The sequence below is a fragment of the Triturus cristatus genome, chromosome 8 (assembly GCF_964204655.1).
Source record: "Triturus cristatus chromosome 8, aTriCri1.1, whole genome shotgun sequence".
NCBI lineage: Eukaryota > Metazoa > Chordata > Amphibia > Caudata > Salamandridae > Triturus > Triturus cristatus.
The window spans coordinates 1,693,037,044-1,693,064,121 of record NC_140591.1 but is presented as its reverse complement, the minus strand read 5'-3'; the positions used below and the strand labels follow the sequence as shown (position 1 = coordinate 1,693,064,121).

The window sequence follows — 27,078 nt, the reverse complement described above, 5'->3', positions numbered from 1 at the left end:
AACCTCAGCAGCTATGCAGTCTAAGCACACCATGAACCTCAGAGGCTCTGCAATCTAAGCACACCATGAACCTCAGCAGCTCTGCAGTCTAAGTACACCGTGAACCTTAGCAGCTCTGCAGTCTAAGCACACCGTGAACCTCAGCAGCTCTGCAGTCTAAGCACACCGTGAATCTCAGCAGCACTGCTGTCTAAGCACACCATGAACCTCAGCAGCTCTGCTGTCTTAGCACACTGTGAACCTCATCAGTTCTGCAGTCTTAGCACACTGTGAACCTTAGCAGTGCTGCTGTCAAAGCACACTGTGAACCTCAGCAGCTCTGCTGTCTAAGCACACCGTGAACCTCAGCAGCTCTGCTGTCTAAGCACACTTTGAACCTCAGCAGCTGCGCTGTCTAAGCACATTGTGAACCTTAGCAGTTCTGCAGTCTAAGCACACCGTGAACCTCAGCAGCTCTGCTCTCTAAGCACACTGTGAACCTCAGCAGCTCTGCTGTCAAAGCACATTGTGAACCTCAGCAGCTCTGCTGTCAAAGCACACTATGAACCTCAGCAGCTTTGCTCTAAGCACACCGTGAACCTCAGCAGCTCTGCTGTCTAAGCACACTGTGACCCTCAGCAGCTCTGCTAAGCACACAGTGAACCTCAGCAGCACTGCAGTCTAAACACACCATGAACTTCAGCAGCTCTGCTGTCTAAGAACATCATGAACCTCAGCAGCGCTGCTTTCTAAGCACACCATGAATCTAAGCAGGGCTGCTGTCCAAGCACACCGTGAACCACAGCAGCTCTGCTTTCTATGAACACCGTGAATCTGAGCAGTGCTGCTTTCTATGCACACCGTGAATCTCAGCAGCGCTGCTTTCTATGCACATCGTGAATCTAAGCTGCGCTGCTGTCCAAGCACACCGTGAACCTCAGCAGTTCTGCTGTCTGAACACAGACTGAACCTCAGCAGCTCTGCTGTCGAAGTACACCATTAACTTCAGCAGCTCTGCTGTCTAAGCATACAGTGAACTTCAGCAGCTCTGCTATCTAAGCACACCGTGAACCTCAGCAGCTCTGCTGTCAAAGCATACTGTGAACCTCAGTAGCTTTGATGTCTAAGCACACCGTGAACCTCAGCAGATCTGCTGTCTCAGCACACCGTGAATCTCAGCAGCTCTGCTGTCCAAGCACACCATGAACCTCAGCAGCTCTGCTGTCCAAGCACACCGTGAACCTCAGCAGCTCTTCTGTCCAAGCACACCGTGAACCTCAGCAGCTCTGCTGTCCAAGCACACAGTGAACCTCAGCAGCTCTGCTGTCCAAGCACAGAGTGAACCTCAGCAGCTCTGCTGTCTAAGTACACAATGAACCTCAGCAGCTCTGCTAAGTACACCATGAACCTCCGCAGCGCTGCTTTCTAAGCACACCATGAATCTAAGCATTGCTGCTATCCAAGCAAACCGTGAACCTCAGCAGTGCTGCTTTCTATGCACACCGTGAATCTAAGCAGCTCTGCTTTCTATGCACACCGTGAATCTATGCAGCTCTGCTTTCTAAGCACACCATGAATCTCAGCAGCTCTGCTGTCTAAGCACACCGTGAACCTCAGCAGCTCAGCTGTCTAAGCACACCGTGAACCTCAGCAGCTCTGCTGTCTAAGCACACTGTGAACCTCAGCAGCTCTGCTGTCTAAGCACACCGAGAGCCTCAGCAGCTCTGCTGTCTAAGCACACCGTGAACCTCAGCAGTTCTGCTGTCTAAGCACACCGTGAACCTCAGCAGCTCTGCTGTCTAAGCACACTGTGAACTTCAGCAGCTCTGCTGTCTAAGAACACCATGAACCTCAGCAGCTCTGCTGTCTAAGTGCACCGTGAACCTCAGCAGCTCTGCTTTCTATGAACACCTTGAATCTCAGCAGCGCTGCTTTCTATGCACACCGTGAATCTCAGCAGCGCTGCTTTCTATGCACACCGTGAATCTCAGCAGCTCTGCTGTCCAAGCACAGCGTGACCCACAGCAGCGCTGCCTTCTAAGCACACCGTGAATCTAAGCTGCGCTGCTGTCCAAACACACTGTGAACCTCAGCAGCTCTGCTTTCTACAGGTGCCTTCTCTGTAGCCTGCTCTATCTTTCATCTTACCGCTGCCCTTTTCTGCAGCCTGCTCTACCTTTCATCTTACAGTTGCCCCACTGTGCAGCCTGGTCCAACCTTCATTTTACAGCTGCCCCTCTCTGCATCCTGCTCTTCCTTTCATCTTACAGCTGCCCCACTGTGCAGCCCGCTCTAACTTTCATCTTACAGTTGCTCCTCTCTGCAGCCTGCGCTACCTTTCATCTTACAGATGCCTGCTCTGCCTTTTATCTTACAGCTGCCTTCTCTGTAGCCTGCTCTACCTTTCATCTTACAGCTGCCTTCTTTGTAGCTTGCACTACCTTTCATCTTACAGTTGCCCCTCTATGCAGCCTGCTCTACCTTTCATCTTACAGTTGCCCCTCTCTGCAGCCTGCGCTACCTTTCATCTTACAGCTGCCCAACTGTGCAGCCTGCTCTGCCTTTTATCTTCCAGCTGATTTCTCTGTAGCCTGCTCTACCTTTCATCTTACAGTTGCCTGCTCTGTAGCCTGCTCTACCTTTCATTTTACGGTTGCCCCTCTCTGCAGCCCACTCTACCTTTCATCCTACAGCTGCCCCAGTGTACAGCCCACTCTACCTCTCATCTTACTTTTGCCCCTCACTACAGCCCGCTCTACCTCTCATTTTACAGCTGCCGCTCTCCGCAGCCTGCTCTACCTTTCATCTTACAGCTGCACCTCTCTACAGTATGCTCCTCCTTTCATTTTACAGCTGCCCCTCTCTGCAGCCTGATCTAGCTTTCATCTTACAGTTGGCCCTCTCTGCAGCCTGCTCTGCCTTTTATCTTACACCTGCCGCTTTCAGCAGCCTGCTCTACCTTTCATCTTACAGCTGCCCTTCTCTGCAGCCTGCTCTACCTTTCATCTTACAGCTGCCTTCTTTGTAGCCTGCTCTACTTTTCATCTTACAGTTGCCCCTCTCTACAGCCTGCTCTGCCTTTCAACTTACAGCTCCCTCCTCCTGCAGAATGTGAAGAGGGCCTCAGAGCCCCCCATGTCTCACTGACATTCCTTGGCCCCGTATCCAGCAGCCGGTCTGGTAACAGCAGGGAGACTGGTGGGGTAGGCGCCCTCACTGGAAGGGACAGACCTGCCCTCTGGTCAAGACCTATTCCATTTGAGCGCAAATACCTGAGAAACAGGCTTTAAAAAGTGCCCCTCTGCACCATGAGAGGGGCTTCTTTCATGACCATGGATTGGGGCTTGGGTACCCCCACTTCACAAACCTGACTTAATTCACAAATGTGATTAATGTGTGCCTTTCTCACGACATTAACAGAAAAGAGTCAATATTGTAAACATTTCAAGGTATTTTTAAAATATATGTGTAAACCCCACCTATGAGATATATTTAGAAATAAATGACGTGATAAGGCCTGCACAGCTCTGTACCTCAGTGTCTGTAGTTTGCAACCGGGATGTTTTAGGCCTTCACACAACTTCTTCACTCCAGTGTCTCTCAGATCATTATTGTAGTTCAGGTCGAGCTCTGTGAGAGATGTGTTTGTTTCCAGGACAGAGGCGAGGTCTTCGCAGCATGAATTGGTGAGCGAGCACTCTCGCAACCTGCAGGACAGAAGAGATATGGAGAGGAGTAAAGCAGAGCACAGACAGGGGCGTCACAACTTCAGTTTTATCTTCATTTCCTTCCCGTCCTTGACTTACTCCCCTCTAGTGACACATCCGACCTTACACATCTGACCACGCCCTGGTTATATAGCAGTCTCCTGGGGGGAGTTCTCAGACTGGCAGAGGCGGGGCTAAATGTACATAAATAGATTAATATGTTGTTTATGCTGGAGACCCTCTGCTGTGGTGTAAATGGTAAAGTCACAACTTTAGCACTTGTTGCGGTGACCTGCCTATTAATACGCTGCTTGTTTTGTAGCACTGACGGGCTTCTGATAAGAAATCTTCACCCATTGGTCTGTTAAAACGGAGTTCACACTTTGCTTCCGCCCTCCACAGACTTCAGCAGGGAAACTAAAAGGCCTGTGCACGTTGTTCACATCCACCTAAAAGTAGTTCCTTGATCTTCAGAGACACACCGGATTTAAAATGTGTTATTTATTTTTATATTAATTTTAAAGACTGGTTATTCTTTTTTTTCCTGGGCCATGGTTGATGATTTATTTTAAAGTTAAAAAGTGTTTAAATGACACTGCAGCTGATTTTTCTTGGAGTGTTTGGTTAGATGGTGATGTAATCTTGTCTCATTCACCAATAATAATAACATTCATGAAAAAAAAAACCCATTGTGAGAAGTTGGCCTGGCATATGCTGGTTACTAGTTATAGTGGCCACCTTGCACCAGTCCAATTTGACTCTTATGGTAGTAGGTTTAAGACAACCTTTTAAAGAAAGCTATCCTAGTGGTAGCTGTGGAGAGCAGCCTTCAGGCTAAGTCTCTGAGGAATGTAAAGCAGCTTGTTTTACCTTATAATCTCTTGAATTACTAAATGAAAGGACACCACACAGGTATATATATAAAATAAATATGTATTTATTACTAACAACTCTCTGCTAATCTCTTTATGAGATTACAAGTCAGGAGCATATGCACAAATCAACATTTCACAACAAGCACAAATATGGCTGGGGCCATTGGGGCGTACCAGACCATACACTAAAAAAGAGATTTAGGAATAACGACTTGCGAGGGGACAAGACCTAGGGCCTTCAGAAGCGCTGGGGCCTCACTAAACCACCAAGGCAGGTAAGTAAAGGACCCACCGGAGACGCATGCAGTGTGAGAACACAGCCACAGATCCCTATTGACTTCAATGGAGCAAGTCGCGATTGGAAATTAAGAGTTTAAGGATTCTTCGGGAGACTCTACAAGCAAGTCACTTACAGGGTAAGTACTTCTAGAGCCAACACCCAAAGGAGCACCGTAGTGCTGGAGTTACCTCACCCAGGGAAGCCGGGTGCATAGGTGTCTTTTGGTGTCGGGTCACGGCGTCGTTTTCAATGGGAGCCAAAGAAGACTTGCTCCTTGTGAAGACAGGAGAAGTGTCCGGTGGAATGCAAGGATGGACTCAGAAGAAAGAAGACCTGAAAGCAGAGGAGACAGTGTTCAAAGTCACTTGGCAGTGACCCGGGGCAAGGAAGATGGATGCCCACAGTCATCGGGTGATTTCAGGTGATCCACGGGTGTCTTGACTCTTCAGCCACGAGGTCCAGGAGGCGTCGATGACAACCAGGAGCTGGATTCGGCGTGTCCTTCAAAGTCTGCAGCTTACTGCGGTGTCGGTGACCAGATTGGATTCATCAAGCCTTGGTAACAGCAAGTCTTGTGGTAAGGATAAAAAGTCGGCGGTGCAGACCAGCAAGGTCTGAGGGACTCACCCAGCGAGGGTAAGTCAGGGCAGGCCTGGTGCAACCAGGGGAGCCCTTTGGAACTGTAGAAAAGTCTTTAGGGGACCCACAAGCCAACTGGCAAGGGATCGCAAAGATGCCTCAGGAGGATTCACTCACCAGGAGCCCACAATCACTCGGGACAAGGTAGGCCTCTGATCTTCGGAGAAAACCCTGCTGGAGGCTTGGACCACATGTTGTCCAATGCACAAGTTTGTAGAACATTGTGAAGGGGTTGCACTCGAAAATGGTGCATGGTAGCCAGGTATTGCGGTTCCTAGTCACTCGTGGGGTCCACTTGCCTCAGCGTCGCTGGGGACTCACGATGGCCTTGGAGAAGTCAGGAAATCCTCTTCCTGGGCTGCAGGGACTTCGGACTCCGGTGGGAGCGGGAAAGTTTGCGACCGTTGTTTGCAAGATTTGGTGCCTGCCAAGCAGGGGAGTCCCTCCTTGACTCCAAGGGGGATTCTTCCGTCTTCCAGAAGTAGTGGAACGTCAAAGGTCAAGGATTCTTCTTCAGAGCGTCGTCCAGGAATATCTAGTTTGCAATGGCAAGGGTTCCCTAACTTATACTGAAAGGAAGGGAGGGACTAGCTCTATGACCCCACCTATGGGAGGGTGAGGGGAGTGGGTGGCTACACCCACTTCCCTTTGTCCAGTTTTGCGCCAGAGCAGGGGCAGGTAGCCACTGAGCCGGTATGAGCTGGTGTATGCACAGAGGAGCCTACTACTCCCCCAGTGCAGGACTTCAAAGCACTCTAGGAGTGCACCCACCCAGCCCCAATAAACCAAACCCTGTCTGGGAGGTGGTCACACCTCCCTGTGACAGGATGCCTATTGTGGTGCCTCCTTCACTGCGAGTTTCGGTCATCAGCAGGAGGGCAGCCCAGTGTCTGTGACTGGTAGCATTTACTTTGTGATGCCAGGGCTCTTCAGGATTCTACCGCGTTTCCACAGTAGGTACATGTCTATCCCTCTAGAAGGGTGGGATCATACTCCCACACCAGTTACTGGTGTGGGGATATGATTCCAAAGCGTTTGACACCAAACACGACATGTTTTGATTCAGCCATCCCAAAGTTAGCATTTACCGCGAGGTCATAATGCACTTAAGAGTATATGGTTTGACCGACTTCACAAACAGCCCCAAAGAATGGACTCAGAGCTGCAGAGGGGCCCTGCTCAGGCAGAGGCACCCCCTCACATGGAAACCAAGCACCCTGCCCTCAGGATTGATAGGGCCTGCCTTAGGGGTGACTGATAGGTTTATATGTGTGTGTAGGGAGAGATATAGTGAACCTATATCTCAGTGAGGAGTGCTAACACTACCTCACCCAGGCTGCAGTAGCAAGCCTGTGGTGTCAGATTTAGTCTGATTCCCAGGGGTGGCATAATACATGCTTCAGCCCCTGGTAGGCCTGTGAAGTACCTATGCCTTTGGTACCTAAGGTACCATATACTAGGGGCTCACAAGGGACCACAGTATCCAATCACTAGTGCACCTAATATGCACTCCATGTTGTTTAGAGAGAACAGAGAGACTGGGGCCCTGATTAGCAGGGTCCCAGCCAGACTATAGCCAGAAACCAGTGTAAACATCAGAAAAAAGTGGGAGCAACAAAAGAGGCAGATCCTACTCTCCTACACAAACCCCTCAAACGCAGTGACACTAAACTAACCTTGACCAGTTGGGTTTTCGTGTTCTAAGTGGAAATACCTTGAGAGTCCATCTGCATTGGCATTTGGGTCCCAGGTCTATGTTGCACTGTATAGTCCATCCCCTGTAGGTAAAGGGATCACCTTAAACGTTTGGGGTTTTCACCTTTGATCTGTGTGAGCCATAGGAGGGGCTTGTGGTCAGTCTGAACTATAAAGTGAGTACCAAACAAGTATGGCCTTAGCTTCTTCAGGGCCCACACCACAGCAAAGGCCTCCCTCTCTATAACTGACCAACGTTTCTCGCTAGGGGTCAACCTTCTGCTTATAAAAGCTACTGGCTGGTCTTGACCTTCATCATTCAGTTGCGACAGTATAGCTCCCATGCCCAGCTCTGAAACATCTGTTTGGACAATTAACTTTCTGGAGTAGTCTGGACTCTGTAAGATGGGGGCAGTGCACATGGCCTGCTTTAGGTCTTCAAATGCCTTTTGACAGCTAGCTGTCCACTGAACCTTTTTTGGCATTTTCTTTGAGGTAAGATCATTTAAGGGGGTCACTATAGATCCATATCCCTTTACAAACCTCCTATAGTACCCAGTCAGGCCCAAAAAGGCTCTCACCTGTGTCTCGGTGGTTGGAGCAACCCATTCCATGATGGTTTGGATTTTGTTCTGCAAAGGTTGAACCTGGCCTCCGCCTACAAGGTGGCCCAGGTACACAACCTGACTCTGCCCTATCTGGCACTTAGTGGCCTTGATAGTTAGGCCTGCTTTTTGCAGGGCCTCCAAAACATTCCTGAGGTGGACCAGGTGAACCTGCCAGGAGGAACTAAAGACAGCAATATCATCTAGATAAGCTGAGCAATAAGTTTCCATACCTGTCAGAACTTTGTTCACCAACCTCTGAAAAGTGGCAGGTGCATTCTTCAAACCAAAGGGCATCACCACACAGTGGTAGTGCCCACCAGGGGTTGAAAATGCTGTTTTGCCCTTGGCATCCTCAGCTAACCTGATCTGCCAGTAGCCAGCTGTTAGGTCAAATGTACTCAGATACTTGGCTGAGGCCAAAGTATCAATCAGTTCATCTGCCCTGGGAATTGGATAGGCATCAGTCCTGGTGACTGCATTGAGGCCTCTGTAGTCTACACAAAACCTCATTTCTTTCTTACCGCCCAGGGTATGAGGTTTGGGTACTAGGACTACTGGACTAGCATAAGGGCTATCTGAAGGCTCAATCACACCTAGCTCCAACATTTTCTGGTCAGGTTGCCTGTAGAGTTTACTATTGACAGGCAGACTGTCTCCAGTGTCAACCTCATGGGTGCACCAGGAAGTCTGACTAGGGATCAGGCTAAACATATGTCTAAACTGTTGCAGAACTTGTCTGCATTCAGTTTGCTGATGATCAGTGAGGCTGCATGCCAAAGCAACACCATCTACTGACCCATCATCAGGGTTCTGTGAGAGCAGGTCTGGGAGAGGGTCACTCTCCTCCTCCTGTTCTTCATCAGTTGCCATGAGCAAGCCCATGTCAGCCCTGTTGACATATGGTTTCAATCTGTTGACATGAAGCATCCTCAGGGGGCTCCTGGGAGTTCCAAGATTCACCAGATAGGTGACTTCTCCCCTTTGCTCAATAATGGTATGGGGGCCACTCCATTTGTCCTGGATGGCTGCTGGGGCCACAGGCTCCAACACCAACACTTTCTGTCCTGGCTGGTACACAGTCAGCACAGCCTTTTGGTCATGCCAAGTTTTTTGTAATTCTTGGCTGGCCTCCCGGTTTTTGGTTGCCTTCTTCATGTATTCGGCCATCCTGGAGCAGAGACCAAGTACATAGTCCATCACATCCTGTTTGGGGGGTTTGAGAGGTAACTCCCAGCCCTCTTTTACCAAACACAATGGACCTCTTACAGGGTGTCCAAACAGAAGCTCAAATTGGCTGTAACCAACCCCCTTCTGTGGAACCGCTCTGTATGCAAACAAAAAGCAGTGAAGAAAGTGGTCCCATTTTCGCCTAAGCTTTTCTGGGAGTCCTTTAATCATTCCCTTACGGGTTTTGTTGAAACGTTCAACCAACCCATTGCATTGTGGGTGATAGGGAGTAGTGAATTTATAAGTTACACCACACTCCTTCCACATTGCTTTCAGATATCCTGACATGAAGTTTGTACCTCTGTCAGAGATTACCTCCTTTGGGAAACCCACTCTGGAGAAAACTCCAATGAGGGCTCTTGCCACCACAGGGTCTGTGGTGGTCCTCAGGGGAATTGCCTCTGGCTACCTGGTGGCATGATCCACTACCACCAGAATATATCTGTGCCCAGATGCAGTTGGAGGGTCAAGGGGACCAACACTGTCAATCCCTACCCTTTCAAAGGGTACCCCCACCACAGGTAGAGGTATTAGGGGGGCCTTTGTTGTGCCACCTGACTTGCCACTGACTTGGCAGGTGACACAGGAACGACAGAACTTCTTGGTGTCCTCTGACATATGTGGCCAATGAAAATGTAGAACAAGCCTGTCCCAGGATCTTGTTTTGGCCCAAGTGACCTTCTAAAGGGATATCATGTCCTAGGGTCAAGAGGAACACCCTAAACTTCTGAGGTATTACCAAACTCATGGTGGCTCCAGGAGTTGGATCTCTCACAATATAGGAGTCCCTCATCCCAATAAACTTTATGGGACCCACTAGCACTCCCAGCAGCCTCAGCAGCAGCCTGCTGTCTGAGGGGTTCAAGAGAGGGGCAGCACTGTTGATCCCTTACTCAGATCTTCCCTAGAAGGACCCCCTGCCCCCAAGAACTCAACCTGATCAGGCTCAAGTCCCTCTGGGGTAGTTCCTTCTTCAGGATCTGCTTCTCCTCAATCAAGAGGTGAATCTGTGATCAGAGCCAGAGGGGAAGGCACTGCCTTCACCCTACTGCTCTTCTTCTTGGGAAGCACCTGGTCCATGGTTTCAGGATCCAGAGCTGGTTAAGTGTTGTGCATTTTGGCCTGTGATCTGGTCACAGCAAATACCTCTGCAGGGATGCCCAACATCTCAGCATGAGTCCATAACTCTAATTCAGACCAGGTTTAAGTCTCTAGATCATTGCCCAATAGACATTCTACAGGGAGGTCTGCACTGACTACAACCTTCTTGAGGCCAGTTACCCCTCCCCAGGAGAAATTCACAACTGCCAGGCTATGGTTGGTCATGACATTGCTTGCATTGGTAACCTGGTACATTTCGCCCAGGATGATCTGTCCAGGGTCCACAAGATCCTCTGCCACCATGGTGACACTACCACCTGTGTCCCTAAATACCAAAGCCTGTTTGCCATTTATTACAGGCTGCTGTTTGTATTTGCCCAGATTACTGGGGCTCCCTAGGAAGGACATATCAATGTCTCCATCACAAATCAGCAATGCCTGAGTGGGTACTCTGACTAGGCCAGAGTCCATTTCAGAACCCAGGGTCAACCCTACTACACCCTTATTCTGAGTACCACCTCCACCAGTAGCTGTACTAGGGGGAACAGTTGCCGTAGGGGCAGGAGTGGTGGTGGTTTGGTCTTTGGACTTGTTACAGTCAGAAGTCCAGTGCCCTTTCTGTTTACAGAATTTGCACCAGGGCTTCTTTTGGCCTTTTCCCTTGTTGGATTGTGAATCCCTACCAGATGCAGATTTTTGGGGCCCTTGTGAAGACTTCTGGTCTTTTGACTTATCCCCACCTTTCTCAGAGCCCTTAGAATCCTGCTTCTTGGCATCCCCCCCTTGGTTCTGGGTTTTCTGCCTCACCCTGGTTCTGACCCATTTGTCTGCCTTCTTTCCCAATTCTTGGGGAGAGGTCAGATCAGAGTCCACCAAGTATTGATGCAACAACTGGTTCTGGCAACTATTAAGGATCTGTTCTCTCATCATTAGATTATACAATCCTTTGAAATCAGTAACCCTACTGCCAACCAGCCAACCCTCCAGAGCCTTGGTTGCACAATCTACAAAGTCGGTCCAGTCCTGAGTCTGTGCCTTTTGGGTGTCTCTGAACTTCAACCTGTACTGCTCAGTGGTTCAGCCAAACCCATCTATCAGTGCACTCTTCAGGACTTCATAGTCATCAGCATCCTCTTCTCTAACAGTGAGGAGCTTGTCTCTACCTTTATCTGAAAAGGAGAGCCACAAGATTGATGCCCACTGCTTTTGGGGGACCTGTTGTAGTCTACAAGCCCTTTCAATAGCAGTTATCCATTTATGGATATCATCCCCTCTCTGGTAGGGAGGACCAACCTTGCTCAGGTTCCTATGGTCTGGAATATATTCTCCACCTCTAGGGACACTGTTGCTGCCACCAGAGGGTTCTAAACCCTCTCTTCTAGAAGCTCTCTGGAGCTCAAAGGCTTCTCTATCTAATGCCAACTGCTTGGTTTTGAGGGCAAATCTTGCTTCCTCATACTGCATCAGTTTGTACATTCTGTCAGAGGAGGTCTCCCTTCTAGGAAAGTAGGAGCTCCTCTGGTGGACAGATTCTCTGCCAGAGTGATATGAGTGGTCAGACTCCCTCGAAAGGGACCTAGGCCTTTCCTCCACTCTGTCAGTTCTCTTAGTGAGAGTTCCTCTGTCCTGTTCAGATCCTTGTGGATCTGTCCCTTCAACCACAGAGTCCAGGTCATCTTGATTTTCATCATCTGACCCAGACACTGTAATTGACCCACTCACTGATTCAGACCCATTAGCTCCTAGAGCTAGTCTAAGATCATCTGCTGTCAGCAGATCTATCAGGTGTAGTGTGGAGGGACTCTGGCCTAGCTTCAGGTGCCTTGCAGCACACATGGCTTTCAAGTCAGTGAAAGTCATGTCCTTATCCTTAGGCTGGGTGGACACACTGGTTCCAACCCTTAGGACATTCTAGTGATGTGCAGTGTTGTACTACCTACACTAGTTTGTGGCCTACTGATACTAGCCTGAGCTGTAGAAAGGGTGTGCTATCCCTTGACACACAGCTCTAAGTTCAGTAGAACGTATTGATACTAGCTTGATTTTATATGTACCTTGAGTACCTTTAGTGGTTTTCAGTTAGTAATTGATATAGAGATTTTCTGATAAAACAATGGCAAGCTGGAATCTCACACGCTGCCCACCAATGTGAAAAGTTGGCCTGGCATATGCTGGTCACTAGTTATGGTGGCCACCTTGCACCAGTCCAATTCGACTCTTATGGTAGATAGGTTTAAGACAACCTTTAAAGAAAGCTATCCTAGTGGTAGCTGTGGAGAGCAGCCTTCAGGCTAAGTCTCTGAGGAATGTAAAGCAGCTTGTTATACCTTATAATCTCTTGAATTACCAAATGAAAAGACACCACACAGGTATATATATCAAATATATATGTATTTATTACTAACAACTCTCTGCTAATCTCTTTATGAGATTAGAAGTCAGGAACATATGCATAAATCAACATTTCACAACAAGTTAAGCAAAAATATGGCTGGGGCTCTAGGGGCGTACCAGACCATATACTAAAAAAAACTTAAGAATAACGACTTGAGAAGGGACATGCCTAGCGCCTTCAGAAGCGCTGGGGCCTCACTAATCCACCCAAGGCAGGTAAGTAAAGGACCCACGGGAGACGCAGGCAGTGTGAGAACACAGCCGCGGATCCTAATTGACTTCAATGGAGCAAGTCGCTATTGCAAATTTAGAGATTTAGGATACTTCGGGAGAGTCTACAAGCAAGTCACTTACAGGGTAAGTAGTTCTAGAGCCAACATCCACAGGAGCACCGTAGTGCTGGAGTTACCTCACCCAAGGAAGCCGGGTGCATAGGTGTCGTTTTCAATGAGAGAAAAATAAGACTTGCTACTTGTGAAGACAGGAGAAGTGTCCGGTGGAATCCAAGGCTGGATTCAGAAGAAAGAAGACCTGAAAGCAGAGGGACAGTGTTCAAAGTCACTTGGCAGTGACCTGGGGCAAGGAAGATGGATGCCCACAGTCGTCGGGTGATTTCAGGTGATCCACAGGTGTCTTGACTCTTCAGCCACGAGGTCCATGTGGCGTCGACGAGAACCAGGAGCTGGATTCGGCGTGTTGCACAAAGTCTGCAGCTTACTGAGGTGTCGGCGAACAGATTGGAGCCAACAAGCCATGGCAACAGCAAGTCTTGTGGAAAGTGTAAAAAGTCAGCGTTGCAGATCAGCAAGGTCTGAGGGACTCACCCAGCGAGGGTAAGTCAGGGAAGGCCTGGAGCAAACAGGGGAGCCCTTTGGCTTTGTAGAAAAGTCTTCTGGGGACCCACAAGCCAACCGGCAAGGGATCACGAAGACGCCTCGGGAGGATTCACTCACCAGGAGCCCACAGTCACTCGGGATGAGGTAGGCCTCTGATCCTCGGAGGAAATCCTGCTGGAGGCTTGGACCACACGTGGTCCAATGTACAAGATGGTAGAATGTCGTGAAGGGGTTGCACTCGAAAATAGTGCACGGTACCCAGGGATTGCGTTTCCTCATCACTCGTGGGGTCCACTTGCCTCAGCGTCGCTGGGGACTCACGATGGCCTTGGAGAAGTCAGGAAATCCTCTTCCTAGGATGCAGGGACTTCAAACTCCGGCAGGAGCGGGAAAATTTGGAACCATTGATTGCAAGATTGGGTGCCTGCCAAGCAGGGGAGTCACTTCTTGACTCCAAGGGAGATTCTTCAGTCTTCCAGATGTAGTGGAACGTCGAAGGTCCAAGATTCTTCTTCAGAGCGTCGTCCAGGGATATCTAGTTTGCAATGGCAAGGGTTCCCTAACTTATGCTAGAAGGAAGGGAGGGACTAGCTCTATGACCCCACCTATGGAAGGGTCAGGGGAGTCGGTGGCTACACCCACTTCCCTTTGTCCAGTTTCGCGCCAGAGCAGGGGCAGGTAGCCCCTGAACCGGTTTGAGCTGGCATACGCACAGAGGAGCCTACTGCTCCCCCAGTGCAGGACTATATAGCACTCTAGGAGTGCACCCACCCAGCCCCAATACACTAAACCCTGTCTGGGAGGTGTTCACAACTCCCTGTGACAGGATACCTATTGTTGGGCCTCCTCCACTGCGAGTTTCAGTCAGCAGCAGGAGGGCAGCCCAGTGACTGGTGGTGAAGTACTGGGTATTTTAAGCCCAGCGGTGCAGGGGAACACACCCTATGACTTCTGGGTTACTCCCTGTTTCAGACCTACAGAAACACAGAGTCTTCTGGGTGAAGTCAAAGATTCGTTTATTGGCTGCAGACCAATTACAGGTATCCTAGAAGTACAACAGCGTGTATGTTCTCAGGAGACTGCTGAAAATCATAGAAACGGACTTCTTCTTAAATACACTTTTTTCCTGCCTCAAGCATACATTCCTAGGTTTACGATACGGCAATAAACAAGTGTACAGTTCAAACGAAAGAGCAGAGTCATGATGACCATCCCACATTCCAGTTAGGCCAGCCCACAACTATTTACACAGCAAGGTTCAGATCCCACATTAGATATCGATAGGCCCCAATAAACATGAGCATCTCCTGTTTCGGGAAACAAGCCATAAAGCAGGAACAAGCAGGTGCGAAAGTGATTAGCCGGAGGCTTGTGTGTGATGAAAGGACTTTATGGTGCGTTGAGCCCTGATGCTAATCACAGGTGGCCGGAGGAAGGGGAGCTCGTGAGACCAGTTTGACCCGGGGCAGCGGAGCCAGCTGCCCAGGTCACAAAAGAGTCAAGGAAAGGCACATGCATTGCAAGGCCCGTAGTTGCTTCATTATAGCCTATGTGAGGGCAATCACAAGATGGCCACCGCGTCCAAGATGGAACCCGCGTAGTGGTGCAAAATAACGTGTACACAGTGCATTCATAGCTAGAACGTTATATAAAGCACTCGTACATACCGCATTAACCATTTGCGGTTTGCTAATACCAGGATAGACAGGGGTAGGGCCCTGTCCCCTACGCGGCCCCAAAGAGTAAAGTACGACAGACCCTCCTTTTGCCCTTACATAGGCAATCACTATACTCATCTTAATCCGAGTCTAGGTCAATGTTCACGAAGTCATGGAGATGTTGCTGTAGCATCATCCTATTACTTAGCTCGTCCCTCGATACAGGTTTCCTTACACATAAGGTAGCACAGAGGCCACATATCGCAGGAGCACACTGTATGCACAGACAGAACAGGAAAAGAATGGCTAAGATCATTCCAATGACCATTAGAACTTTCCAACCCCAGGCAGATACCATTTCCCAGAACCACCCCACCAGTGACCAGTCTCCCTTATCCACGTGTGTGGATTTTATGGAGTTTGGAGATGGCTTGATAGACTGTTGGAGCGTTATCTGGTATGAAAATGCAACAACTAGATTGGATAACCTTACATACCCCACCGCGGTCTGCAAGGACAACGTCTAGAACCATGCGGTTCTGCAAAGTCATAAGGCGATCCGCTTGGAGCTCAGCGGTCAGATTACCAAGGGCACCAGCCGTTACATTGACAGTGGATTCAACCACACGAGTCAGTTGTCTCAGGTTCCTACTATTTACCATAGGTCCCCAAAACGGCAGGAAACCCAAAAAGAAGTCTCCCGCTTCCTGACCGGCAGTATCCTCCTTACTAATCACGCCTCTCACAACTCTGGTCTTGTGATAGTCAGCGGCAGCAGTAAATGTTGGCGGTAGCAAGTTCGCAATATAACATGTGCCCGAGAAATCAGGGGGCAACCATGTATATGCTCGGTCATTGCAGATGAAATATGTACCCTTGGCAGCCAAAAACGCAGGAGAAAACTGTGACGGGAAAGTGTACGTTTCAGTACAGTCACTTCTCCCCAGTTGAGCTCTAGGATTCTGACCATTACCTTGTAAGCAGAACCGACCCATGTGGGGTACGACCCAGATTGGGGATGAGATTTTTCGCTGTCTTTCACCCAGACTAATACTATACCCCGTTGCATTCCACCCTACATAAGGTCTTAACTCATCCTTGGGTATGGATGAGTATGCATCGATATCTCTGCTCATATCGGCAACTCCTTTCATCAAGGCCTTATTATTGGTGACAGGTCTGATGGAACGCGGTTGTCGCGGGAAGTGGACATCTAGGGCAAAGAGAAACATGGTTTTGAACGCCCATGACGATCCATTGTAACTAAATGGCAGCACCAGATAGGGAATACCCTTGTTAATGGTATGTGGCATTAACCCACACACCCAGCAATTGGTTGTATTCATGACTAGTTGGTGCTGGTGCAAGAGCTGAATAAACGAGTTATTTACAAATTCTGATCGTCTGGTCTGTTCGTGTTCAGGCAAAGGGTGAAAAGAGTGTGAGGAGGCAGTAGAAAGAAGTATAGGCTGTACAGTGGGTGCAATGGGCTCTTGGGAGGAGAAAAACACAAATCCCACAGTAAACATTATCATACTACACAGTATAAATAGGCACAAAAATACAAAACATTTGCTTCTCATAATTTTACATATCTTTGCTTTAAAGTTCATTTCCTCAACGGGTCTCTCCATCTTAAAAAACTCCATCCTTTAATCGGGCCGCTCGCGGCGGATGAGTTTTTTCTGCTAAGGAGTACGCCTGTCAGTCCAGGGAACGCCCTAGACCAACCAGAACCGTTGACCTAACGTCTTCGGCCTGTGCCCCAAAGTCTTGGCACCGCGACCCTGCGGCTGAACCCGGATGGTGGTTCGAAAAACAAAAATCAAGAAAGTCCTTCAGATGGGAGAGCTAAAATGTCAAAAAGGAAATAGTAAGGAAATCTTTATTTGTCCATAGGCCTTGGTCTCAAATTATAGTGGAGACGGCCAGGTGCTGTTTGGTCTTGGAACAAGAGTTCAGGCTCTGTGGTGTCCAATCGATTTGACAGTGGCACAGCCTCTTGCAGAATATTGTCACTCTCTTGGTCTGAAACTGTGCCTTTTATGCGTGCATCACTGAATGGTACAAAACAAGGTACAGTGTCTGTCTCAGAGTCGGCGATACCCTCCTGGACCCACTGGTCATATGGCAGAGGCAAAGGGATCCTTTTCACGTGGGTGGCGTGGATCCAGTTCTTTTTGCCTTTCACTCGAACCGCTGATCTCGTTGACAGAAGTACAAGGTGGGGGCCAATCCAGCGAGGCTCGTCGTTGGCTTTCCGCTGAAAATTTTTCACCAACACCCAAGCGCCTGGTTCGATAGGGTGTCCAGGAGCTTCAGAAGCCGGGGGGAGAGTATCATGTACCTGTTGGTGCAAAACACGTAGTTTAACAGTCAAATCATACAAGTAATCGAGTAGTACTGGATGCTCGATTTCACTGAATTTCGTAGGCCTTGGCACACCCCATACATTGGCCGGGCGGCCAAAAACCACTTCATAGGGACTAAGTCCCACTCGTGAGTGTACGGTCATTCTGGTGGACAGGAGTGCTAAAGGCAGAGTGTCAGGCCATTTAAGACCGGTGCTCGCCTGGATTTTGGCCAGCTTGAGCTTTAAGGTTCCATTGTAGCGTTCTACTAATCCAGCTGATTGGGGGTGATTTGCAGCGTGAAACTTCTGTTTTATACCTAGCCCTTCACACACATTCTTCATCACTTTACCCACGAACTCACTTCCATTATCACTCCACAGCATTCTTGGCATTCCAAACCTAGGGAAGAATTCTTTCACAAGGGCTTTGGCTGTGGATAGGGCAGTGTTATCCTTTAGAGGATAGGCCTCTACCCATTTGGAGAAAGCGCAAACAACCACCAACACATATTTCAGGTTGTTGCACCTTTCCATGTGAATAAAGTCCAGCTGCAAAACTTCAAATGGATGTGATGGGGGTGCAAAATGACCAGCTGGAGTTGGGGTTCCCCTACCAGGGTTGTACTTCAAGCATACCATACAATTCTTGACCACATTCTCAGCGCACTTGGGAATCCCAGCATTCTGCCATACTGGAGCCAACAACTTGCAAATACCTTTCGTACTGATATGTGCCATTCCGTGTGCCATTGTAACTACTGGGAGCACATATGCATCAGGCAACAACCATCGCCTATGTTCTGTCAGATCAATCCAACAACCATTCTCATCCAACTTACCGATACTTTCTTTCCACTTGCTAAATTCCTTCTCTGTGGCTTCAGCTTGAAGCGACTTCACACTCTCTATTGTGTTTTCACACATTCCAACATCACCAATCCATCTTGCGGGGCCTGCAACATACATTCTAGTCTTCACATTCTGTGCTGTTTCTTTCGCGGTCTCATCAGCAAACGCATTCCCACGTCCAACATCATCTGTGACTTTCCTGTGCGCACTGCATTTCATAATCGCAACTTGCAACGGTAGGGTCAGTGACTCAAGGAGATCATTCACCAACTTGCCATTCTGAATTTTAGCTCCATGGGACGTCAGGAACCCACGTTCTTTCCACAATCGTCCAAAACTGTGAGCCACGCCAAAGGTGTACTGGCTATCTGTGTAGATATTCACTCTCATTCCTTCAGACAACACGCATGCTCTTGTGAGGGCGATTGATTCTGCTGCTTGGGCCGAATTATGTGGCACCCGTGCAGTTTCCACAACCGTGTGTAACGTCGTGATAGCATATGCAGCAGTCGTGTCACCATTTGGGAGCTTGAAACACGAACCATCCACCCATAAAGTACCATCACACTCAGTCTTTGAGATCTACTCTCCCTTTCGTCTCTTCCTCTGTTCTGAACAGACAGTCATGTTGCTCAATCTCATCTAGGTCTGCTGGAATTGGCAATAACGTAGCTGGATTCAGCGAATTGCATCTCTTTATGTGTATGTGGTTTGCTAACAGTGTGAGCTCATAGCCTGATAATCGCGCACTAGTCAAGTGTTGTGTCTTGGTTCTGTTTAATAATGTGTCCACAGCATGTGGAACCATAACAATCAATGTGTTGTCCATTACCAGACCAGCAGATTGTCGGATAGACATAGCTGCAGCGGCTGTCGCTCTCAGACAGCTTGGCAATGCCCTCGCTACAGGGTCCAAGGTTGATGAAAAATATGCGCATGGGCGCGGTCTGTCACCAAAAGGCTGTGTTAACACTGATAATGCACAACCATCTTTCTCGTGAACATACAATGTAAAAGGCTTGCTGTAGTCAGGGGTACCCAACACAGGAGCTGAACATAATGCATTACGCAATTCCACAAAACTTTTCTGGCACTCTTCAGACCATGGGATAGGATTCGGTGTGTCTTTACATGTTAACGCTAACAAAGGCTTTGCCAACAGGGAAAAATTAGGGATCTAGTGCCTACAGTATGAGGTAATGCCCAAGAAAGCACGGACTTCTCTCTGTGTTCTTGGCACACTCAACTGCGCAATGGCTTGAATTCTTTCTGGGGTCAGTTTCCTTCCCTCCTTCGACAAGAGATGACCTAAGTAGGTCACTTCTTGTCGACAATATTGCAGCTTTGAGAGAGACACTTTGTGATGGAAAGCAGATAAATGGCGCAACAATGACAATGTGGCTCCTTTGCAGATCTTTTCAGTATCCGCGGTGATTAGTAAATCGTCAACGTACTGAATCAGGATAGCGCCACTCGGTAAAACCAGTGCATCAAGCTGCGCTTTCAAAGCTTGGCTGTATATGGATGGACTCTCATGTTGTAAATTGAAACAGAATGTGATTAAGCATTTACTAAAGACATTAGTGCTTTCCCTTTAGATCATGTTTTCTTCATTATGTTGACCGAAGTTCGGACTCCATTTTGTATTATCATGCTGCCACGTGTTCGCCACGAGGAGAGTCCGACCTCTGTGTTAGTTGCTCTTGTAATCTGCCTAGTAACAGTTTATAAATAGCTCTCTCTTGTCCATCTGGCGCATGCCCAGACTTGACCACATCTGTTATAATTAGCCTTGCTTGACCATGTGTTTTCGCGGGCTCAAGGAGTGTGTTGGCTCCGCCCATGTATTGATTCAGTATCGAGAATGGCCATAAATGGTAATGTTCTTCGACCTCATGTTGTATCCACCCACTTATGAGCCCCTCTGTTGTGTATAAAGGGGGACTATGTACGCAAGTTCTGTGTGCTACTCCATGCAATACTGAAGAGTGTTGTGTGGATTGTAGGACCACCCTTAAGGGTTAATAAATGCTGTGTTTGTACTTTGCAGTTTCCGTGCCAACTTCCTTATAGATTCCGTTACAGGAGAGCGAACCCTTGTGCCTTGCGGGCCTAGCTGGGGCCTGTATTCATCAATTGGCGCCCAACGTGGGGCTCATCGGCGACTCGGACGCTCGAAGGACTGGTCGCGACGAAGGTGAGGAGTTTGGCCGGGGACGTGATCACTGCCAGCGGCGTCTTAGCCCTGGCATCCCGAGGTTTTTTCTTCCTTCCCTTCCGAGCTGACCGTCTGGGTGGCGCCGGTCCTCGACTGAGACCTCTTCTGTCGGTCCTGCCGTGAGAGCCGTTTGGGCGATTGTGGAGCTTGGCAGTTGGAACCTGGACTCTTGATTGGTAAGAACCGTTGTACGGTACTTGCTCCGAGTCTTTGAAGCCTGGCTATTTGAGTTTGATTGATGATGACTAGTCATATTCTGAATTTGTCTTTGTGAAAATATATGCGTTGCAACACATATAGGCAGGTAATGTGGAGAGATTTCTCCGGAGCTGTGTAAACTTTGAACGGCGCAACGATTAAGTGCCATTTTTCTTTATAATATTGCATATTTTGCATTATTCCTAGCATGCCTGCTTTTAGCGCACTCCGTAAGTGGTGCTGCTGCTTTGGTAACCGGTTGAACCTCGAGGAATCTGCTCCAGCTCCCCCAGAGGGGACTCCTAATAGGGATATGTATGTGAAGCATGGTCTTTCTTCCATAATGTACAGCACACTATGGAGGAAATACACGAAGAAGGATCCTGAGTTGCGATGGCCTTTGTATGGATCGTTTGATATACGTAAGATTGAGTATGTGGAACAGTGTATGTGTAAGCGACGTGCTCGTCAGGATATGTTTGAGTGTGTGCGATTATGGGTGAAGGAAGTGCGTGAGCGAGAGAAACGTGAGAAAGCGCTGTTTGATAAAGAACAACGGAAGAATGATCATGTGCGAGCGCAGGAAGCGAAGCGTCGGGAGGACACAGAGCAAACGGACAGACAAGAGAAAGAGCGTAGGCTACAGGTTTCGGGTCAATATGTTGTTCGCCAGCCGCTCTATCCTGTCCTTAATAATCCTGATGATGATTTTTATTTGCTAGATCGCTCTCCGCCCCCTTATGTTGGCGCATCTGCTCCGCGGCCGCAAGATTCTGACCCGGCTTCGGGTAAGGTAGACACACGGTCCATGCTGTCGGCCGAGCAAATGGCTGAGCTTCGGCAAATTTCCTTCCGTGCGCTTAAGGGCAAGGTATCCATGGAGGAATTATTTCGAACTTGGGGGCCGTGGCAGGAGAGAGATAAAGTGTATTTTCTGGGTCATTTCGCGGATGAAGTGATTACTGCTTTCCGAAAATATTCTAATGTCCTAGAGCCTGACGAAGTGTCTTCGGATGCCAGAGCAATACGTAACGGTGTTTTTTCTCCCTCTAAGGCTCCTGAGGCGGCTCGACGGCTGTTCGCCTTACGGGACGAGGTGCTGGCCCTTAGAGAGAAAGCACGCCAACAAACGGAGGAGGAGAAGCAGTCGGATTCGTTTGCAGCAGGGGGCGACCCATCCACCTCCCAGTCAGATAAGGATGACGTAGTGCATGCTAAACCAATGCGAGAGGCGGCGCCTTTGTATGTTCCTCCTAAAGGAGCGGGGACTAGCTCGGACATTAACTCCGCCGATGCTAGGGGATATTTTGTGTATAATTGGGTTTATACTCCATGGCATAGGGCCGATGTTATGGCGTTGAAGAATGCATTGCCTGACCCCCGCAAGAATCCAGCGGCCTTCTATGAAGAAGTCGAGGGGGCCTTGAATTCTTGCATTATGACCTTAGCGGATATAGACCTGTTCTTTGGCCTTATCCTACCACCGGACACGTGGCGGTCTGTCCGAAAGGTAGATGATGCGGTTGCCTTCAAGGCCCGGTGGTCTGACCTTGAGGATGAGGATAGGGAACGGAAGCCCGCACAGAAACCACCCCAGAATATTTTAGATCTCCCTGCTGCTATTGTGGCTAAATTGAAAACAATTATCCCCCCTAAAAAGATTGACTGGAATATGTTAGCTGCATGTAAGCAGAAAGTTGACGAGTCAGTTGCAGATTTCTTCACGCGCTTCGAAGTAACGTTTCATGACTTTAGTGGCCAGTCGCTTACTGACGAAACTGGCCGCCACCTTTTCGCGGACAAATATGTGGCTAATCTGCTACCGGCAGTTGCGGCCCGGTTAAAAGCGAGTGAGAGTTCTTGGTCCTCCGCGACACCGACGGCCCTTCTGACCATCGCTCAGTATTATGAGCGTCAGGAGCATGAGGCGAAGGGCCAGGAGGAGAAGAAATCGAAAGATCTCAAGACTAAGGTAATGTTAGCACAAGTATATGGCCCGCCCCGGCGGGGTAATAATAGAGGAAGGGGCGGATCTTATGGTCCCCCTTCGGGCCGATCTGATTTGAATAGGAACCAGTGTGCGTATTGTAAGCAATTGGGCCATTGGGCCAGGGATTGCCCAGTGTTGCGTGCTTCGCGTCAGGGGCATACTCCGGGTGGCCCGAGAGGTAGAGGGGGTTCCTCGAACTTTAGAGGGAATTCTAATGATAATGCCCGTTTCGATACTGCCGGGCAGCACCGAGATAGCTCAAATGTTTTCGATCGCCAGCACCAGTATCATGTATCGGACATCGAACGATCGGGATATCACGATTCTCAGCATGCATAGGAATGCGTTGGATGGGGGTCCGAATCAGTTGAGGTGCCGGTCGATCAGACGGGTCCTTATGTACCGGCTGAGGTTTTAGGTTCTACTGATCAGTTCCTAGTGGATACAGGAGCGACACGTAGTGCATTGTCTAGGTACTTGGTTCCGGGGGCTCCCCCATCCGGCTCAATGGTTACATCGGTAGGGTTTGACGGTACACTCTCCCGAAGCCCTCTTTCACAGCCCCTTACATTTAAGGTTGATTCTTTTTCTGCGCCCTGTCCGTTTCTGCTTGCCCCGTATACACCGGATAACATTATGGGCCTTGATATGTTAAAGCACTTTAGGGCTACAATCCGCTGCTCCCCTGAGGGTGTGAGGGTGATCTTAAATGACAACTACCCCCGGTCTGGGCGGATGTGTACGATATCAGAGGATGCGTTGTTGGCTACCCTCCCCCGAGCTTTATGGGCGACTTCGGACACAGATGTGGGACAAATGGTGATTCCTCCGGTCCACATTAGTGTCCAGGAGGGGGCGGTGTTGCCACGCCTCCCGCAGTATCGTATTTCCCAGGAGGGCGAGGAAGCTCTCATACAGATTGTGCAAGATTTGATCGCGGTAGGGGTAGTGGAAGAAGTTCCCTATAATATCTGTAACAGTCCGATTCTCCCTATTCTGAAAAAGGACACGGATGCAAAGGTCTATCGGTTCATAATTGATTTGAGGGAGGTGAACAAGATCGTGATACCTCAGTACCCGGTGGTTTCCGATATCACAACGTTGCTTACCCTGGTCCCGCCTACGGCGACCATGTTCTCAGTGATTGATTTGAAAAATGCCTTCTTTTCTATTCCCATTCACCCTGATAGCCGATTTCTTTTTGGGTTCACATTAAACAATAGATCTTATCGTTTTTGTAGAATTCCCCAGGGCTACACAGAAAGCCCTAGTATTTACAGTCAGGCTTTGAAACGACAGTTGGATTCCTTTGTTTTACTTGAGGGGGTCGCCCTCATTCAATATGTCGACGACATCCTGTTGGCGGCTGACACCCTGGAGTTGTGTGAGAAGAGCACGTTATCCCTACTTTCCTTTTTAGCATCCCACAATCATAAAGTATCTAGGAAGAAATTGCAATTCTGTAGACCAAAGGTGACTTATTTAGGTCACCTTTTGTCTAAGGAGGGGCGTGCACTCACACCAGATCGTATCCAAGTAATTTTGGACCCACCGAGACCATCCACGCAGAAGGACGTGCGTGCATTTTTGGGCCTTGTTTCTTTTTGTAGACAGTGGATATTGGGGTTTTCACACATAGCTAAGCCATTACTAGCTCTCTTGACAAAAGACACGCCTATCCCAATCCCTTGGTCAGATGAGTGTGATGCTGCTTTTCAGCAATTGCGACAGGCCCTTTGTTCAGCACCAGTGTTAGGGACCCCTGATTATGCAAAACCCTTTTCGTTGTATGTGCATGAGAAAGATGGATGTGCATTATCAGTTTTAGTGCAGATGCATGGCGATAAGCAACGCCCTTGTGCATACTTTTCGGCTGTGCTTGATCCTGTCGCCCGAGCATTGCCAGGGTGTTTTCGCTCGGTTGCGGCGACAGCTGTGTCAATACGGCAGAGTGAAGGAATTGTGTTGTCCCATAAGTTGTTGGTATTAGTCCCCCACGCTGTTGATGCCCTGCTTAATCAAACAAAGACGCAGCATTTGACCAGTGCCCGTTTAACGGGATATGAGCTGACGCTTTTGGCTCCTCATATTACGTTGAAAAGGTGCGTGACATTAAACCCGGCCACATTGTTGCCATACCCCGAGACCCAGCCTTGGGCGCAGAAAGCGCATGATTGTATTCTTGTGCCTGAGGAACAAACAAAGGGTCGTATTGATCTCCAGGATACGCCCTTTTCAGATGTAGATGGAGAGTTGTGGGTAGACGGATCATGCCTGAAGCTACCAGATGGTACGACTTCAGCAGCGTATGCAATTACCACATTGCAAACAATAGTGGAGACAGCACGCATACCACAGAAGTCAGCTCAAGCAGCGGAACTGATAGCATTAACACGAGCATGTGAGCTCAGTACAGGATTGTGTGTGAATGTTTACACAGATAGCCGCTATGCCTTCGGAGTAGCGCACGACTTCGGCCTACTCTGGAAGGAGAGAGGGTTTCTAACGTCACATGGGGTGCAGATAATGCATGGAGAGTTAGTCCACAATCTCTTAACCGCATTGACATACCCGAAGAAAATTGCCATTGTTAAGTGTAGCGCCCATAGGAAAGTAGTTGATAAAGTTGGAGAAGGGAATGCGTTAGCAGACCGAGTAGCACGGGAGACTGCGATGCAGCCCGGTGCTACTGTTATGTATGTAGTAAAGTCACAGGTGGAAAGATGGCGTGATGCGAAGGAGGAAGTACGAGAAATGCAAAGGACCGCTTCTGATAAAGAGCGGGAGCAATGGGCTAGCGAGGGAGAGTTGGACGATGAGGGTTGTTGGAGAAATAAACAGATGGATAGATGGAAGTTACCCACGGCTTTCGTACAACCTATGGTTCAGATGGCACATGGGCTAGCACATGTTGGAGCTTCCGCAATTGTGAAATTGCTTACCCAAGTCTGGGAGCATCCAGAGATTGCTAGCACGGCAAAGAGGGTGGTGCAGACCTGTATGATCTGTCTGAAGTATAACCCAGGAAAAGGCACGCGAACCCCAGCAGGAGGATTTGCGACGCCCACTGCACCCTTTGAGGTTCTGCAGATGGATTACATCCAGCTTGAGCGCTGTAACAATTTGAAGTATGTTCTAGTAGTGGTTTGCGCTTTCAGTAAATGGGTTGAGGCGTACCCTACGAAAGACAATACTGCAATGACCACGGCGAAGCTACTGCTAAAAGAGTTTTTCCCTCGATACGGCGTCTGTAGACTTCTGTGGAGTGATAATGGCCCTCACTTTGTAGCGGATGTTATAAAGTATGTCTTGAAGGGCCTAGGCATCACTCAGAAGTTTCATGACGTGTTCCACCCTCAGTCTGCAGGACTAGTCGAGAAGTATAATGGTACACTGAAGCTTAAAATCGCCAAAATCCAAGCTTCAACGTCTCTGACTTGGCCAGACGCCCTGCCACTGGCGTTATTGTCAATTAGGTCAGTGCCACACTCTCGAACCGGCCTTACGCCGCACGAAATAGTATTTGGACGCCCAATGAATATTTGGGGTCCACCAAGGCCTAAGGCTGTGTATGATGTACCTTGTGTAATGATGAGCGATTATCTGGCACAGTTAACGGATAACTTGGTTTCTATTCATCAACAGGTCCGAGAGGCGCTCCCTGATCAGTCTACCGGCGAAGGACATGGTCTCCGGCCTGGAGATCATGTTATGGTGAAAGTCTTCGACAGAACGAACAGTTTGGAGCCGAGATGGGTAGGACCTGAGCAAGTCCTCCTTGCAACGAGGACGGCTGTGCGAGTCTCGAACCGGAAGAATTGGATCCATTCCTTGCACTGTCGAAAGGTACCGCCCGGATTGGTGGAGTCTGCCGTGCTGACCGATCAACGAGAAATCCTGGCAGCAGAGACAGGCCGTGCTGCGGAGCCGAATGACACTGAGGAGCTCTTTCCGGACCACGCGACTTCTGGAGGAAGGCGATATCATCTTCGACCAAGGAAGTGAGGTTTCCAGTATCGGGACATACTGTCAGAACGGCCCTTGGGTTAGTGAAACGGAGAGCCGATGAGGCAAGGGGGGGGGATCAGCCCTGCATTAGTGTAGTGACACCCGTCTTGGCCCGCTGGTGAAGAAATCAACCGCTGCCCAAGGGGAAGAGTTCTGACAGACCTTCTTAGTTTCAGGAAGATATCAGGGTATTGTTTTCCTTTGTCATGGAGAAGAAGAAAATTCTTTGTGCGTTGGGGTTCATGCTAACAGTAGCTATTGTTGGGATAACCACATGGTTTGTGGAGGAGGTAACTCCTGCTCGGAAAACACTTGTGTTGACGACTCCGGTGCCTGCGGAGCACTACTTCTATACATTGCCGTATCAAGAGTTGAAGCATCGACAGTCTTATTTGAATAACACTTTCATTCAGATGCTGCATCATACCCACGTTGCTACGAACGCTACGAACTGTTGGATATG

General features: G+C 48.9%; 1 protein-coding gene across 1 annotated transcript in view; it reads right to left on the bottom strand.

Annotated features, from left to right (window-relative positions):
* Positions 1 to 27,078, bottom strand: part of LOC146808624 (NACHT, LRR and PYD domains-containing protein 12-like) — a 730,950-nt gene that overhangs the window by 490,252 nt on the left and 213,620 nt on the right. Inside the window, exon 6 of the mRNA XM_085623648.1 lies at positions 3,513 to 3,686. Coding sequence (XP_085479774.1) covers positions 3,513 to 3,686 — 174 coding nt within the window. The remainder of the gene's footprint in view (positions 1 to 3,512; positions 3,687 to 27,078) is intronic.